At 44.7% G+C, this 17,709-nt stretch overlaps 1 protein-coding gene across 3 annotated transcripts in view; it reads left to right on the forward strand.

The window, feature by feature from the left end:
- DDO (D-aspartate oxidase) overlaps positions 1-17,709 on the forward strand; it is a 54,552-nt gene that overhangs the window by 12,821 nt on the left and 24,022 nt on the right. For 2 of the 3 annotated variants that reach the window (XM_075554674.1, XM_075554676.1), the window contains exons 3-4: positions 2,937-3,045; positions 8,867-9,043. In XM_075554674.1, coding sequence (XP_075410789.1) covers positions 2,937-3,045; positions 8,867-9,043 — 286 coding nt within the window. The remainder of the gene's footprint in view (positions 1-2,936; positions 3,046-8,866; positions 9,044-17,709) is intronic. The other variant, XM_075554677.1, reaches the window with a different exon arrangement.

Consider the following 17,709-nt stretch of genomic DNA (forward strand, 5'->3'; position numbering starts at 1 on the left):
TTTGCCACCACGTGGGGAACTGGTGCACCCCCTGCATCCTGTTTCACTGAGCTATAGACAAAAACTTTCCGCAACACTGGGTGTACTGGGCGCCGTTCCTGCACCAGGCTTCTCATGTTCACTTTCCAGGAGCCCTTGCAGCAGGCCTGCTGGTGGCCAGAAGGCGGCCGGCCCTAGTCAAGGAATCATCCTCAAAGGGAACTCCTCAGAGTTCGCCCAGGTCCGAAGCGCCAGAGCCCTCTCTGCGTGCCTGCGTGGTGGGGGACACCGGGCAAGGCTTGTCCCTTAGGGGGTTCTAGAGAAAGACCCTTTGCCCCCAACAGTTTTATTGGCACATAATTGACATCTCATACAATGAAGTCATTCAAACATATCGAGGAGAATCATTACCATGTTGATTTTCGAGCGCACACCCACCCCCTCCTCACCCCATGGTTAGATTGCCTTTCAGATGAGCTATGCAATTGCAATCCAGTTTAGTGCTCCCTCCCGCCCCCACCTTCATGACTGACTCCCGAAATCCCCTGCCCTCCCTGCAGTTCCTACATCCCCCTGTCTCTGTTATTATCACTATGCATCCACTCCTCCTGTGCTTCACACCTGGGAGAGCCAACAGAAAGCAATGGAAAAACACCACCACCAAAATCACACTAAGGTAGTAATGCTAAAATCATAATAGTATAAGGACAAAAACACAAATGTGTAGGACGGAAAAGACCCCCATTGCCATTTAAAAAGCCAGGCAAGAAATTTCTGTCACGGAACCAGTAAGAGATACCTGCGCCCAGCACAGATTCGGGCTGCGTCTACAGGGAGGTCACCTGGCCAAGTATGGAGTTGGATCCAGCGTAATCAAGATCCCAGGGGTCTCGGCCTGACGGCAGGGCTGTTGGAGACGCTTGTCGGTAGCGAGTGTCTCTGGCAGTGGCTCGGTCGGAGCAGATCCTCTGCAGATGGGTTTTGGTCGATCAAGACGTTGATCTTCTTGCACTGCTTTCCTGGACTCTCTATGAAGATCATACCCAGGGACCATGTCGTCTGTGCTCCGAAATGTCAATGCGATATGAAGACCACATGATGTATTTCGCAGCTGCTGTAAGACTTAGTGGATCAGTTCCTATGGATATATGTATTTGTTTTTGATGCTTCAGCTGACCCAGCAGAAGAGATGATTTATTGTGCGCCTTACACCGAGCCAAAACTGAAAATAAAACTAGCCCAGAGTGTTAGAGATTCAGGCCACAGGATCCGAGTTGGACTGATTAGTAGTGAGCAAGATGGGCCTCTCAGTCTCACGGTGATCGAATGTGATGGGTTCTATATCCACAGGAGTTCCAGGCAGTAGTGTGCAGTCAACACACAGCTTGTATCACGACCCCGCTCCGGGCACGCTATACTCCTACTGCGGCACATGCCGGGGCACACACACTGGCTCCCCAGACCCCTGCCTCACCTTTCTCCTCTTGTGCTTCAGTGCGCACATTCACTTCTTCCTCCACTTCCACTCTGCTGGGTCAGAGGGTTTGAACAAGGCGGCACTAAATTTAGAACATGCCTGGTGCCTCGTAAACTGTTCTGGCTACCGTCTTCTTCTAGTTGTGTCAAACATGAGTTGGGTCAGTACCTGCTCTAGCCACTGCTTAATTGGGACCATCTGTTCTTTGGAGATGAGTTGGATGTGTGAATCTCAGCCACTATTTTGGAGTTCCTGGGTGGAAACAAGGGAGTCTTTCAATACAGTCCCAATACATTGACATAGATTATGTGTGTGTGAGTGTGTGTGTAATAGTCCATATGAGTTTTAATTTAGCTCATTATACAACTTTTTACTTATTTCTTCATTGTTTCTAAATCAGTAGTCCCAGTGTGCAGTTCAGGAATACAATGTCAGGTCCACGTGGGCACATGTTACAGATACTGTGGACCCACTACTAAAGAAATATTTATTGGCTCTATAACAAGTCAATTGTTTCAGAACCCTGCTTCTGAAATGCCCTCACTGACCCGAGGACTTTGTCTGGGAACAGGCTCTCTCCAGGCAGGCTGACTCAGCATCCTCTTGGCTTCAGTCCCTCCTCTCCTCTGTGGCTTCCCCATAGAAGCTCCTCAGAATTACTGGTGATTTTTTCTGTTCTGACCCTGGGTACTCCCCCATGGCCCTTCCAGAGGGATCAGATGGCCAAATACACTGCCACAGCTGAGCCATGGGTACTGCTAGGTTATACTGGTTCTTTCTGCCCATAGGGACACCATTATTTATTGTTTGAACTTGGCCTCTTGTTTCCTCACTGACAGGCTTGAGACCCTTTTGGAAGAGGTCTAGTTCCAATCCCTGTACTCTGACTGGGATGTCCAGTTGCTGGGGAGTATGGAAACACAGCATCTGGTGGAGAGGTGGTGTTTGGTGTGGCCCCAGATGCCTCTGTTGGCTGTGGGAGCACTACCTTGTTGGGGAAAACTGACCAGCAGGGCCTCTGTTCAGGAGCTCACTTGCACAATCAAACTTGTTCAGGAGGGTCAGTTCTCTGGACTTTCCCCTGGTACCCATCATGTTTGCAAGCCCCTTCTGACCAGGAAGAGCCTATGAGCTTTTTCTCCAACGTGCCAACTGTGGGCCAGCTGGATGCCTGAGCCGTGAACTAATTTATCTTCAGGTTGGTCACAAACCTTTTGAAGACCTCTGGAATATACCTGATCCAAAGACCACCTTCCATCTGGTTCCTGGTTCCCCCTCCGTAGATTACTCATGATTTCAGAAGATAAATACAGCAAGAGTCAACATCCCAAACTCCCATCGTTGATGGAGTCTCCACTGAGATGCTGCGCTCCTTCTTAACCTTGAATTTCCCCCTCAAATTGTAGGATGGAGCTTCTCTGCCGTAGAGTCGCCACCATCATTTCCCCCTCTGTTCTGCTTTGCTTTCCCCCTGCTGCAGACACGGCTATTTACAAGCAGAAACAGTGGTTTAGAGCGACCTTTGATCACCTGTTTGCCATTGCCAATTCTGCAGAGGCTGGAGATGCTGGCGTTCATCTGGTGTCTGGGTAAGCAAGGAAATAAAAAAGTTATTTTAGAATTCCAATTATCTTCATAGACACTAGAGTTCAACATAAAATATTTAGAGTGTCTGCTGTGAGGAAAGTGCTGAACTAGATGCGGGAGAAATTAGACATAACGTTTTTGGCTTTACTCCAAAGAACTTAAGAAAGACAAATCACAGCATTCCACTTTCTAACAACAAACAATTATGATTTCTCATCACAAATGCTACTCTGAGTCTCCTTGGGGAATAGGCGCTGATTTGCAAATCCGGCTAGGAAACCAGATAGCAGATAAATGCTGAGCTTGGCTTACGTGGGGAGAGCATGCTATTGGAATAGATGCAGACTTAAGGTAGAAGGACACCTTATTTATTTTGCATCTTTGGAAAATGAGATATTCCAAAGAAATGAATTTTGTAGGTCGTTAAGCTTACCTCCCCCCTTTTGGGGTATCTTATTTTATTACTTTTTAACTTTTTATTGTGAATTGAATGAAGGCTTGCAGACAAGATCATCAGTTTTCTATTCAGCACACTTTGTGAGACCCACCCCTGCCGTTGCTCTGGGCCATTGCAAATCCCACTTGCTCTGCGTTTCCTGTCTCCATTCCTCCTTCTCTGCCCCTTCTGAATGGAGCCCTAGGGCACAGGCTGCCCTTTTGATGTGGACTAATTGCTGTTTTAAGGAGTACATAGCCCTCTAGTGTCATTGGTCCCCTGGTCTAAAAACGGAGCCACAGAGGTGAGTTCTGTTTCAACCAGAAGGGGGTCTTGAGGCTTCCGCCATCCTCCCTCTGACCAGTAAGCCTGGTCTTTGTTACGATTTTTAATTTCGTTCCACATTTTTCTCCCACTCTGTTCAGGACCTTCTACCATAATCCCTTGCAGAGTCTTTGGCAGTGTATCCAGGCACCATCTAGTTCTTCTGCGCATAAGGCCTGGCCCCTGGTGTTGCCATGGTCCATTATTTCCTGGGACCAATTGTTTTCACGTGTCCTTGATTTTCCTCACTCTGCTTTCCTCTGGGCAATTCATTCACTCACTCACACTCACCCACTGCCATTGACTCAATTCTGACTCCAGTGAACCTGCAGGACCGAGTGGAACTGTGATTTACTTAGACTGTAACTCTATGGGAGGAGAAAGCCTCGTCTCTCCCCTGGTGGTTTCAAACTGCTGACCTTGGTGACCATATCCAGTACCAACACGACCTAATCTTAGTCACAAACTTTGGTGTTAAGAGATTTGGGAAACACCTGTGTCCAAAGGTCAGATGTATTCTTAAGAATAAGAATTTATTATCAGTTAGGGTTATTAAAAGGAATGCATTTCAAGCTGTCCTAAGAGTGCCATTGATTTCCTGAAAATGAATGACTTTTATCCTATTTATTCCCACCAAAAGGGTTTCAATCTGTCAAGCAAAGAAAAGGACAAACACCTGGCACATCATTAGATTAATTCTATTGTCTTAGTCACCTAAGTTTTAATCGCTTTAAATGATTTACTGAGCCTTAACCAGCGTCAGGGATTCACTGGGTGCTAGGGATTTAGCGCCTAGAGTTAAATGCATTGCCCTAAAGTCCACTTCTACTCATACAGAGCTTCCTAGGCTGTCATCTAGATTAAATAATAGATGGTCAATAAATATGTTTTTAGTTAATTTTGAAGAAATTATATTCCCGTCTTCATGTAGCTATAGGCATATAGGGTATGTCTTAAATCTAATGAGTTCCAAGTGAAACAAGAGTTACTAAAGGAAAAATGATATGGAAGCATGGGAGCACTACTGGTATAGTGGGTTAAGTGGCAGACTGCTAACCACAAGGTGTGTAGTTCAAGACTATCAACTGTGGCTAGGTGAGGCTGTCTGTCGCATAAATATTTAGTGTTAATGACCCAATAGGACTGAAGAGAACTGCTCCTAAGGGTTTTCATGAATCAGAATCAACTTGATAGCAGTTTTTATTTGTTTTGCTTTTAAAAAAAATGTAAACATATATCTGGGAAACTCGCTTTTTTTTGTAACTAACTTGTGGGAAGCTAAGGAAGTCACTCAGGAAAAGAAAAAGTGGCATTTGGGCTGCGGCCAGATGGAGAACTGTAAGTGTAAAAACGGATGCTGTGCAGGTGGGCGGGGCAGGGACAGGTGGGGGCAGGGGCGATGGCACTCCAAACTAAGGAACAGCTCGTACTAGAGCCTGTCCCATTGTGGGCTGTTGGAGGGAAAGGAGAAGGCTCGGGGACTGAGGCATCATTGAGAGGATTACACTGTGATGGGTCCAAACTATTCTCTCTGTCGTGTGGAGGACAGATTTGTGGCAACAGTGATGGTGGTGACTACGTACTGACAGTGGCAGTGGAGAGTACATAGACTTGAGAAATGCTTAAGAGGAGATGTGATGGGAAGTGATAGATGTTTGCACACGGAGCAGCAGAGGGGTGTGTTGGGGGGGGCAGCTTGATGTAAGAGGAGACAGAATCAAGGAAGATCCCCAGGTTTCTGTGTTAACGCCATTTTCTGAATTGGCTGAAGACGGGGCAGAAAGCAGGGCATGGATTCATGAGGCACAGATGTACGTGGCGTCTAAGTAGATGTATCCAGTGGGGAATGGATCCAGGGAGGCAACCTGAGTCTGGATGTGGGGTTAGAGCCCAAGAGAGGCCAGGGCTGGAGATGCAGTCCTCTGGTCTTTGGCCTCCCAGTGGTGGCGAAGACAGCCTTCTGCAGTTCACAGCAGGAGCAGGAAGAGGGTGAAGGCAGGGTCTAGAGCACACTGCAGCCACACCTTCCCCAGGGGCTGCTTTGCTTTCTGTTTGAAAAATAGCATTTGCTTGTGTTTTGTGGTGAAAGTGTACTTGGCAGATTAAGTTCCCGTTTGATAATCTCCACAGAAGTTGTTCAGTGACATTAGTTCCATTTTGCATATGTTCAGCGCTCTAATTCATTGTGTGCTGGACCTTCAGCTTCCAGCGCTCTGGTTCCCCTGGCCCCTTGGCCTTGTCCCCTCTGCTTTGCTTTAGGTGAAAGGGTGACTTTTGGTCCTCAAACAGATGCCATTTCGATAGAGCACCACACCGAGGGGTGAAGTTCTTTACTGTGTGGTACACGCATGCTGTTTACTTAAAGGTGACCTCAGCATAGTTTCAGCTCAAGGTTGGAAGAGTGTCTGAGGGCAGTAGCTTCAAGGAGTACTTTGTTTCAATTGGTCTTTTTTTAAAAAAAGAATTTGAATGAGTTTTGTCCTAGAATTTTTCTCTCATTTTATCTGTGACCATCTATTGAATGAATTACTAAGAGATGTAAATTCTCATATGTTAATTATTATATCATTAACAACATAGACTCAAATAATCATTATTTGCTTTTTAGAGCAACTGTAATATACTGCATTTATTCCTATGATGAGGATAACTCAATACTTAAAAATCCAAACATATCCCTACCGGCTCTTGATAACAGTATTGCAGGCTTCCTGTTAGCAACCAATGTCACTCTAGCCTCATCGATTGAGCCATGTCAGTTACTTCGTGAAAACAGGGCTTCTCTTGGCAGAGCTTGCCTTTGCTCTAGTCCCAACTTAATTCATAATTTATGTCCTCTATTTCCAGCCCTGTCCCCCATTACACAACCCGAGCGAGAGATTCCGTTTAGAATTAGACCTATTGTTAACCTTTTGATATTTTGCTCTTAATTCATGTAAAGCATTATGAAAACCAGAAAATCTTTCCCTCAAAAATGCATAGGCAGGTGATGGGGGCAGGGAGGGAAAAAAGAGGAGCTGAAACCAAGGGCTCAAATAGAAAGTTAATGTTTAGAAAATAATGATGGCAACATATGTATAAATATGCTTGGTACAATTGATGTATGGATCGTTATAAGAGCTGTAAGAGCCCCCGATAAAATGATCTTTTATCAGGTATCAGGCATTTAAGATCCAGAATAAAACCATACCCAAGGTGAATGTTGGGCGGGGTCATGGAGTAGAGCCCCAATGCCCATCTGTAGACAAGTGGACATCCCCTCACAACAGAGGGTCACAGGGAAGCGATGAGCCAGTCAGGATGAAACACACAACTTTCCTGTAGCTCTTTGGTACTTTCTTTACCCCCTTATCATGACCTCAATTCTACCTTACAAATTGGATTAGACCAGTGCATGCACACTGCTACAGATAAGAGCCTGCAACACACGGAATCCAGGATAGATAAACTCCTCAGGGCCAACAAGGAGAGTAGAGATATCAGGCGGGGGTGGGGGAAAGGGGGAATCGATCACAAGGATCAATGTAGAACCCCCTCCCAGGGGCACAAATAACAGAAGAGTGGATGATGGGTGACGGAGGATGATGTAAGATATGGAAATAATAATCTATAACTTATCAAGGGTTCATGAAGGAGGGCAGGCTAGGGAGGGAGGGAAAAGAAATGGGGAGTTGATATCAGGAGCTCAAATGGGAATAGAATGCTTCGAAAATGATGATGGTGGCATATGTGCAAATGTGCTTGACACACTGGATGAATATATAGATTATGATAAGAGATGTAAGAGCCCCCAATAAAAGTATTTTAAAAATCTGATCTTTTAATTTAAAAAAATCTGTCCCTAGGAACCAGTTACAATGATTGATATATAACACACACACATCCCCACCACCACCCCCAGTGACAAACAACAGAAACATGGGTGAAGAGACAGTGGGTAACGTAAGATATGAAAATAATAATAATTTATAATTTATCAAGAGTTCATGAAGGTGTGAGGGTGGGGAGGGAAGAAAAAATGAGGAACTGATATCAAGGGCTTAAGTAGAAAGAAAATGTTTTGAAAAGGATGATGGCAACACATGCACAAATATGCTTGACACAATGGATGTCTGGATTGTTATAAAAGCTGTAAGCGCCCCCAATAAAATGATTTATTAAAATAAAAAATGCATAGGCAGAAGTCAGGAAGAAAAATCTGGACAAACCATTTTAAGAAAAAGAGAATTCAATTCAATCTTTAAGACATGTTACTTTGAAATTGTCTTATTCTCTCAATCACAAATGTTTTAAATTTAACCATTGCATTATTTGGACCAAAGAGAAGGGATGAAATAGATACATTTTTAATTTTTGTGTTTATAAGGAATGTATATATATATATATTAAATTTTAATCACTTTAATGTGAGCTCTTACAGATATCATAACATCCCATCATTTAATCACATCAAGCAGTATTGCATGATTGCTACTGCCAACAGTTTCAAAACATTTCTTTCCTCTTTAAACGCCTTGATATCAGTTCCCCTTTATCCCTTCCCTCCCCACCATACCCCTCAGGAACCCTTAAAATTAAAAAAAAATGTTTATCTCTTACACAATCCAATATATCCATTCACATACAACTCTGTATTGATCCCATTGATAGGGGCTACTCAGTCCTCGGTGCTGTCAGCAACTTCCCCCCGGAGTGTACTTTGTAAATGCTCTGAAGGCCACAGCCCATGTGAGCGGAGAGTGATCAGTCATGTCAGTCATGGACCTTCACTAAGAATGAGGCGTCAGCATCGGCTCGTTAGTTGTGACAACATACACGGGCTAGTACTAGGAGAGGAGTAGGGGTGGGCTAGTACTAGGAGAGGAGTAGGGGTGAGTGGGAGAGAGGCATCCAAGGACTCTGCATTTTTGTGCAATCTTTCTATAAGCCTCAAACTATTTGAGAAAATTAGGTGTTTTTTTTTGTTTTGTTTTTTTAATGCTTTGGCGAATGGCCCAAGGGATTCGCCAGCCAAGTGTTATTTCACAAGAACTGAGGGAATTTCTCCACCTCATATGTTTGAGTTGGCAGATATTTCGAAACCTTCCTGTTGAAGAAGTGCCATTTTGGGCGGACGTGGTCCTGGGATTTCGAAAGATGACTGAGGCTGAGCTGAAGAAATTCCCCCAGCACGTGTTTGGCCAGGCTTTCACCACCCTGAAATGTGAAGGCCCCACCTACCTCCCCTGGATGGAGAAAAGGTCAGTGGAAAGGCCTCTTGACTGCTTCCGTTTATCTGTCCTGACCGCAAGGCACTGGACAGCTGGGCAAAGACACACGCTGAGAATTCCCCCTGGGTCTTCAGAGAGCTTTGGCAGTGGCTTTCTGTTCACAGGTGCCTATTGGTAAGTGCTGTCCAGTGGATGTCGACTCATCGCGGCTCCGTGTGACAGAATAGAACATGCTGTAGGATTCCCCAGGCTGCCATCTTTGTGGAGAATCCCTGGTGGTGTTGTGCTTATGGGGACACAGTGGCAGTCTCAGAAACCCACCAGGGACCACTGTGAGTCGGCATTGACCGAAGGCAGTGAGTGTGCTTGTTTTGGTCATCCTAATGGAGGATGCTGCTGGCTGGGTTGGAACTGCCAGCATTTCCGGTAGCAGCCACGTGTTTACCTGTTGGGCCACCAGGGCTCCTTTACCAGTGTCAAGCAATCTCAGCGCAGTCCTTGTGTGGCAGCCAGTGAGCCGCGCCATGTTCTAGCTCACGGTTCTGACTTCTGGGAGCACCTGGAGGTGTCCGGTGGTGCTTGGTAAAGTAGTGGGGCCTTGAAAAAGAAGAAGGCCTTCAACATGATCACAGGCACTGTCTTGATGGGCCTGAACATAAGAGCAATTGCGAGGATGGCACAGGACCTGGCAGTGCTTTGCCCCGTTGTACAGAGGGTCACTATGAGCTGGAACCAACTCGATGGCACCTAACAGCAACAACTAACCCAAAGGCTTTCGGTTCACACGCACCCAGTTGCATTGTGGGGGAAAAGGCCTGAGAGCTGTTTCTGCCTAGATGACATCTAAGGAGTCCCGATGGCACAGTTCTGTAACACATCGGGGCATCATGAAGTGGAATCAACTCGGCTGCAGCAGGCTTGGTTGGGTACAACTTGCCGTGTGCTTTTTTTCCCTCCCGGTGTTGTTAGTTGTTGCTGAGTTGGCAACAAGGTGAGCCCACAGGCAACAGAAGAGCGTGCAGACTGCGCCTGCACCATCCTGTTGACAACTGCCCAGGCTGAATCCACCGATGCCTGTCAGTCTTAGGGCTCATCTTCCAACACTGCAGGGGCAATCTTTCATTGCGACACAGAGGGTTCTCACTGGCTAAGTTTGGGGCCAGATCACCATGCCCTTCCTGCAAGTGTCTCTTAACCTGGGATCCCTGCCGAGCCTGCCCACCGTGGGTGACCCTGATGGCCTTTTGACATGCTGGTGCCATAACTTCCAGCCGCATAGCAGCACTCAAGCCACCGCAGTAGGGCACACGGACAGATAACAAGTTCAGCCACATTTTTTTAAATTTGCATTTTGACCTGTTTGTCACAACTTCCTGTTTTCAGTTAGTTAAGCAAATAGGCAAACAAAACAAAACCAGACTCACTGCCATCAAGTCAGTGCTGACTTAGATCGATCTCCTGTGGGTTTCTGAGACTGTTTGCAGGAGTAGAAAGCTCAATCTTCCTCCCATGGAGCTGCTGGTCATTTCGAACTACTGACCATGCAGATCTCAACCCTACACATAACCATCACACCGCCAGGGCTACTCAAGAAACTGATCAAAGCACGTCAAAAAAGTTCTCTTTTTTTTTTTTTACCCTTGGTTTTTTTTTTATTATTTTTAAAACTCTGGTGAAATAGGTTTCCATATGACATCCCATTTAAAAAAAATTCATGTAAGCCAACCTGCCCATGGGTTGGGCACATTACACAGACTTCATCATAGTGTTTAAAGATGCCCAGATATCTCAGAGTATATACAAATGTTATCTGTTAGGTAGTAGTTTTGTTGCAATCTTTCCAGCACATATTCCACAGTAAAATAAAGGGGGTCTATTGGTGTTCTTGTATAAAAATTCTTAACAAATGGAGCAAGGCAATTTTCCTGAGAGAAGATTTGTTCTTGAAATATTTTCAACAATTGGAAAGATAGAAATGGGATGTAGTTGTAAAAGAAGCATAAGAATGTCTAAGTTAACATTTTTCTTTTAAATGATTTAAGTACCATTAAGTTAAAATGTTTACATTCATTATAAAAAATGTTGTTAAATCTTATGTAAATGATTTAACACTGGATTGCTGCAATGCAAATTGCACTTTTTAAAAAAAATGATTGTATACATGGAAGAAAAATATCTTGTTTGCTACCCTGTTTACAAATTCCGGCTGACTCCAGATCAGCCACGCGCTGTGAACTTTGAGGACATTCAGTCACAGTGTACGTTAATGGTAGAATGCAGTCTTGCCAAGCGAGGCACATTTTTGTGACAAGAGCCCTCAAGAACCCACTCAGCCTCCAGGTGTGTACAAACGGCCTCGAAGAATCTTCTCCGTGAGCACAAGTGAAATTTGGATGTGGAATCTCAGCCCTGATTTTTATAATTTCTTTTCTTTTGCTATTAGTAGGGTTGTCCTGCTGACTCAGCTCTAGTTTTTGTAAATTTTGTGTCAGCGTATCCGTCATGAGTCTCTCTTCCTTTCTCAGTATGCTTGTATTGCTATGAACCTTCCTCTGATGACTGCCTTTGCTGTGTCCCATAAGTTTTGGTACGTCGTGTGTTCATTTTCGTTGGTTTCGAGAAATTTCCTGATTTCGTCTCGGATCTGCACCAGTATGCACTCCTTTTGCAGTAGAGAGTTATTCATCCTCCAATTATTTGCTCTTATTTTCTTTGTCTTCCTTTTGTTGATTTCCAGTCTTATGGCACAGTGGTCAGTGAGAGAGGTCTGTATTATTTCAATGTGCTTAAATTTATGTAGATTTGCCTTATGCCCCAGCATGTGGTCTATCTTCGAATATGTGCCATGAGGACTTGAAAAGAATGTGAAATTTTTTGTATTTGGATGAAAAGCTCTGTAAATATCTATTAGGTCAAATTGTCTAATTGTGGAGTTTAGCTCTCTAGTCTCCTTGTTGAGTTTCTTTCCCTGTGATCTATCTTTCTCAGTGAGTGGTGTGTTGAAGTCACCCACTATAATTGTCGAGTCTGTGATTTCTTTCTTAATCTTTTGGAGTGTTTGGTTCACGTATTGAGCTGATCTCTCATTCGGGGAATATATGTTTACAATGCTTAGTGGTTCATTGTCTATCATTCCCTTGAGCATTATATAGTGTCCCTCCTTATCTCTTTTTATGGTTTGCACTTTGAGGTCAATTTTATCCGAGATAAGGATTGCAACCCTGCTTTTTTTGTGTTGCTGTTTGCTTGGTAGGTCCTTCTCCAGCCTTTGATTCTCAGCCTATTTTTGTCTGTAGCCTTGAGGTGTGTCTCCTGTAGGCAGCAAATTGATGGGTTGTGTTTTCTAAGCCATTCTGCTAGTCTCAGTCTTTTAATGCCTGAGTTCAGGCCATTGATATTCAGGGATATTATCTCCATGTGCAGACTCTGTGATGCCATTTTATACTTTTTGTGTTGGGAGTTTTCCTACTTTCCTTTCTCATTAGTGTGTGTTTTGTGTGTGTATCATTCTTGACTTCTTTCCATCCTTAAGTCATTGCTATCTTGGGGTCTGTTTTCTCTTTGTTGTGCTCTGGGTGAGGTTGTTCTATGTGCTGGTGTCTTATTTGTGCTTGGTGAGTGTTGTTCTTCTGCCCATACTGAGTCGGCGAGGATCTTTTGTAATGCTGGGTTTGTTGTAACGTATTTTTTGAGTTTTTCCTTGTCTGGGAAGACTTTTACTTCTCCATCGATCTTGATCGATAATTTGGCTGGGTAGAGTATTCTTGGATTTGCGTTGTTTTCTTTCAATTTTTGGAATATGTTACTCCACTCTCTCCTTTTTTTCATAGTTTCTGCTGATAGGTCTGAGCATATCCTTATGTGGGAACCTTTATATGTGATTGCTTGCTTTTCCCTAGCTGCTCTCATGATTTTCTCCTTTTCCTCAAAGTTTAACTATTATGTGCCTTGGTGATTTCTTCTTGGGGTCCCGTCGTGCTGGTGTTCTTTCAGCCTCCTGGATGGTTGCTTGGTTTTCATTCATTAGGCTGGGGAAGTTTTCCTCCAAGAATTCTCTCGCTATTGTTGCAGATGACTTCTTTGTTGTGTCTTCCTCCGGTAGGCCAATAATTCTAATGTTGTTCTGCTTCATAGCATCAGACATAGCTCTTAGGTTTTCTTCGGCTTCTCTGATGCTCTTATTAGATTTTTGTTCACGTTTATTAAAGTCTGCTTGGCTGTCCTCCACGTCACTGATGCGGTTCTCTGATTCCTCCAATCGATTCTCAAGGAACATGATTCTGCTATTGTTTTTCGTTACCTGCTCCTCAAGCTCCTGTATTTTCCTTTGGTATATGTCTTTTATCTCCTCTATCATTTCATCCTTTTTCTGTAGTGTTTCCCTCATATTCTGCATCGCTCCAAGCACCATTGTGAGAGCTTCTTTGTATGGCATCTCAATGTCTGCTTCTTCTATGTATGTTGTTATGTTCAGGACATCTTCTTCCTTTGCCTTTTGTTTCTCCTGTTTTTTCGTTGAGGTCGTTGGGGGTGATGGCTGTTTGCGTTGAGTTGTTTTTGAGGGACCAGGTGCCATTTTCTAGTCTCTCTCTGGAAGACTTATAGGAATTCTTCTTCGATCTGCCTACAGCTGATTTTGCTATGGGATTAACCTACCACTTTATCTTCCTGTGGCTTCCCTATTAGGGGAGTGCCCCAGATGGCAGATCGACTGCCTGCACCAGTGTTGCAGAGGCTGGGCTGAAGTTCCCGCTATTGGTTTGAATATTGATAAGTGTTGGCTGAGCTGCCGTATGTCCCCAGGTACACAGGCAGGAACTCCCTGGTGAGAAGTCTGAGGAGTATCCCCTGGAGAGCAAGCAGGCCTTACCCTAGCCTTGGGCTATCTATGCAGGTGGAGCTCACCTAGCTGGGTGTGACCCAGGCCCAAATGCCCTAGGGCAATGGGAGTGCCCCGTAAGTCCGCAATGGAGTGTGAGAGAGCAGGGCAGGAACAAGGTGGGTGAGAAAAATCAAAAAGTGAGACTAGACTGTGCAGGGGTACAGGGAAGCGAGGGAAGCAAAAGAAACTATGTAGCTGAGTCCCACTCCCTGCCTGTGGATCTACAAGGGCTTACTCCCTGCCCCAAGCCCCAGCGGTAGTTGGCAGCTGAGCCCCAAGAAGGGTCGCAAGAAAACTGCTGAGCCGCCCCCAGAGAAATGGGGGACAGAGAGCAGAGATGTTACCAGACGCCGCCCTGTAGCTGAAGCTTGATCCCTGCCTATGGAGCTGTCGGGGTTTGGGTTTATTCCCTGCTCAGACCACGCGGCGCGGCTGCGGCTGCGGCTGTGCCTTGAAAAAGCCCCTGCACAGCCCTCCAAGGCTGTGTGGGAATATAAAGCAGAGATGCAAACAGAAGCAACAATGTAGATGAACCCCGATCCCTGCCGGTGGAGCCGAAAGAGTCCTGTTCCTGCCCTGAGGCAGATAGGGAAAAACTGTGGCTGTGCTGAGACCAAGCCCTGCTACAGGCTCCAAATGGTCCCGGCTTGGGCAGATCCGGCAACTGGACTAGGGTCGAGCCCCAGCCGGCTTCCACTGAGGTAAGCCAAAAGCCCCCAGCCCCTCAAAACCCCGTGGATCTGTGCCTACTTATCTTTATGATGCACCTCCTGCGATCCAGTGGCGTTGAATTTCACTCTGAGCAACTCTCCTGGGCTGGATTCTGCGGAGTCCCTCTGGTGTGTGTCACTCCGTCGCCATCTTCCCGGAAGTCCACCCAAAAAAGTTCTTATTAGGCTGAAAATTGCAGGGTGTTGAGAATTGAATGACGCTGGCTTTTTCAGTCCCTAAATCTGTAGCTTTCATAGATAAGTAGAAACCATGTAAATTATTGTATAAACATTGGGGAAAAGACTTTGAAGCAAGCATTGGGAATAATGATCTAATCCCAATATTTAAATGTAGAAATAAGGCAATGAATTAATATATTTTATGAATTCCACAATCTTTGTAGAGTACCAACTATTCACCTGATTCCTGGGATTAGCAAGCAATGTGGCAGACCATTGACTCAAGTCCACAATACCAGACTTAGTTGATGAGCCAAATGCAGGATCCAGAACCCAGCAAAATGCAAGCAAGCTTTTCGACAGCATCCTTTTATAGGAAGTAGGTCACATCTTTGAGGAAACGTCCTGTCAACTACATTGGGGCTGTGACCTGAGTTCTGTCCACCCTAATCTTACAACTGCCTGAGTGCTCACAGCACATCCCATCATGGATTTGATTACATTGTGTTGGTTCACACTGTGGAGGATTAGTAGTCCTTACCTGCCAGACCACTGAGAATTCTGTCCCAGCCAAGTTGACATAAAATCAAACCATCTCACTGGTCTTAAGGAATTTGTTGTCTGCTAGGGTGGTTTTTTCCAGATGGGTAGTGTTTACTTGATTGTTTTCTTTCTCTCTTCACACACACACATCACACATACCACACCTTTCTTCAGAGTGGTGTCACTTGCAGGCATGGCACCCCTGGGTTCCTACATGCGCCCATGCATGTTCCTCGAGGACAAGGGCATTCTCTCACACAAGCACAATGTTGTTATACTGAGAGGCGCCATCATGTGCGTTTTTGACTATTGTTCTGAAAATTATTGCCCCCCCCCCAGTGACAGAGTCCAACTGCCTCATATAATTATGTAGGATGTAATCTTTATGGAGGCTGATATTCAGATCTTTCTCTCACAGAGCTTTGAGGTGGATTGGGAAACCAGCCTTTAGATTGGCAGCTGAGTACTAAGCATACCACTATGATAAAATCAAGATATTTATATTGGTACGGTACTTTAATCTATGGATCTTATTCATGTTTTACCAATTAAGTGTTCCAATAATGCCCTCTAGAGCAAATACACACAAATAAAACAAAACAAACTCACTGCCATTGAATCAACTGTCGATTCATAGTGACGCTATAGGACAGGGTCAACCTGCCTCTGTGTGTTTCTGAGACTGCAACTCTTTATAGGAGTATAAAGCCCCATCTTTCTACTGGACTGGTGTTCTTGAACTGCTGACCTTGTGGTTAGCAGCCCAACATATAACCCTATACCACTAGGGCTACTTAAAGGGGGCTTCAAAATGTTGATGGGATAATGGAATTAAAAGACAATGGAATTCTTCCAAGAGTTTTTATGAACCTCCTCATATTTATATCCCTGCCCATAGGTGATCCAATCCCTGAGGACACATTCCATTTAACTCTCATGTCTTTCGTCTCCACTCTGTCCTAGTCTCACAGGGTCATTGCAACGTCAAAGAGTACAATGGCGACTCAGGCAGTGAGTTGGGAATATTGGTGTCCTGCATACCCAGAACATATGGTAGAGGTGAAGGGAGAGGGTCCTTTTTTTAAAAAAAATCATTTTATTGGGGGCTCGTGCAATTTTTATCACAATCCATACATACATCCTATGTGTCAAGAACATATGTACATTTGTTGCCATCATCATTCTCAAAACATTTGCCTTCTACTTGAGCCCTTAATATCAGCTCCTCATTTTCCCCCTCCTTCCAACTCCCCTTCCCTCATGAACCCTTCATAATTGATAAATTATTATTATTTTGTCATATATTACACTGTCCAACGTCTCCCCCTGCCCTCTTCTCTGCTGTCTATCCTCCAGGGAGGAGGCTATACATAGATTCTTGTAATTGATTCCCCCTCTCTATCCCACATTCCCTCCACCCTCCAGGCATCGCCACTCTCACCACTGGTCCTGAAGGAGTCATCTGTCCTGGATTCCCTGTGTTTCCAGTTGCTATCTGTACCTATGTACATCCTCTGGTCTAGCCAGATTTGTAAGGTAGAATTGGGATCATGATAGTGGCGGGGAAGAAGCATTTAAGAACTAGAGGAAAGTTGTATGTTTCATCGTTGCTACCCTGCACCCTGACTGGCTCATCTTCTCCACATATCCTTCAGTGAGGGGGTGTTTAGTTGCCTACTGATGGGCTTTGAGTCTCCACTCTGCACTCACCCCGTCATTCACTATGGTAAGATTTTTTGTTCTTTGATGCTTGATACCTGATCCCTTCGACAGCTCGTGGTCACACAAGTTGGTGTGCTTCTTCCATGTGGGCTTTTCTTGCTTCTCAGCTAGATGGCCACTTGTTTATCTTCAAGCTTTTATGACCCCAGATGCTATATCTTTTGATAGCCGGGCACCATCAGCTTTCTTCACCACATTTGCTTATGCACCCATTTTTTTTTCAGTGATCCTATCAGGAAGGTGGGCACCCATTGATATGATTTTTTTGTTCTTTGATATCTGATAACTGGTCCCTTCTATAACTTGTGGTCACACAGGCTGGTGTGCTTCTTCCATGTGGGCTTTGATGCTTCTCAGCTAGATGGTCGCTTGTTTATCTTCAAGCCTTTAAGACCCCAGATGCTAAATCTTTTAATAGGCGGGCACCATCAGCTTTCTTCACATTTGCTTATGCACACATTTTTCTTCAGCATTTGTGTCAGGAAGGTGTGCATCATGGAATACCAATTTAATAGAACAATGTGTTCTTGCATTGAGTAAGTACTTGAGTGGAGGCCCAATGTCCATCTGCTGCCTTAATACTACCTATAAATATATGCACATAGATCTATTTACTCACCCTCCTATATAAATATATTTACTTATGTATGTGCCAGTCT

Source organism: Tenrec ecaudatus, chromosome 7, assembly GCF_050624435.1.
Source record: "Tenrec ecaudatus isolate mTenEca1 chromosome 7, mTenEca1.hap1, whole genome shotgun sequence".
Taxonomy (NCBI): domain Eukaryota; kingdom Metazoa; phylum Chordata; class Mammalia; order Afrosoricida; family Tenrecidae; genus Tenrec; species Tenrec ecaudatus.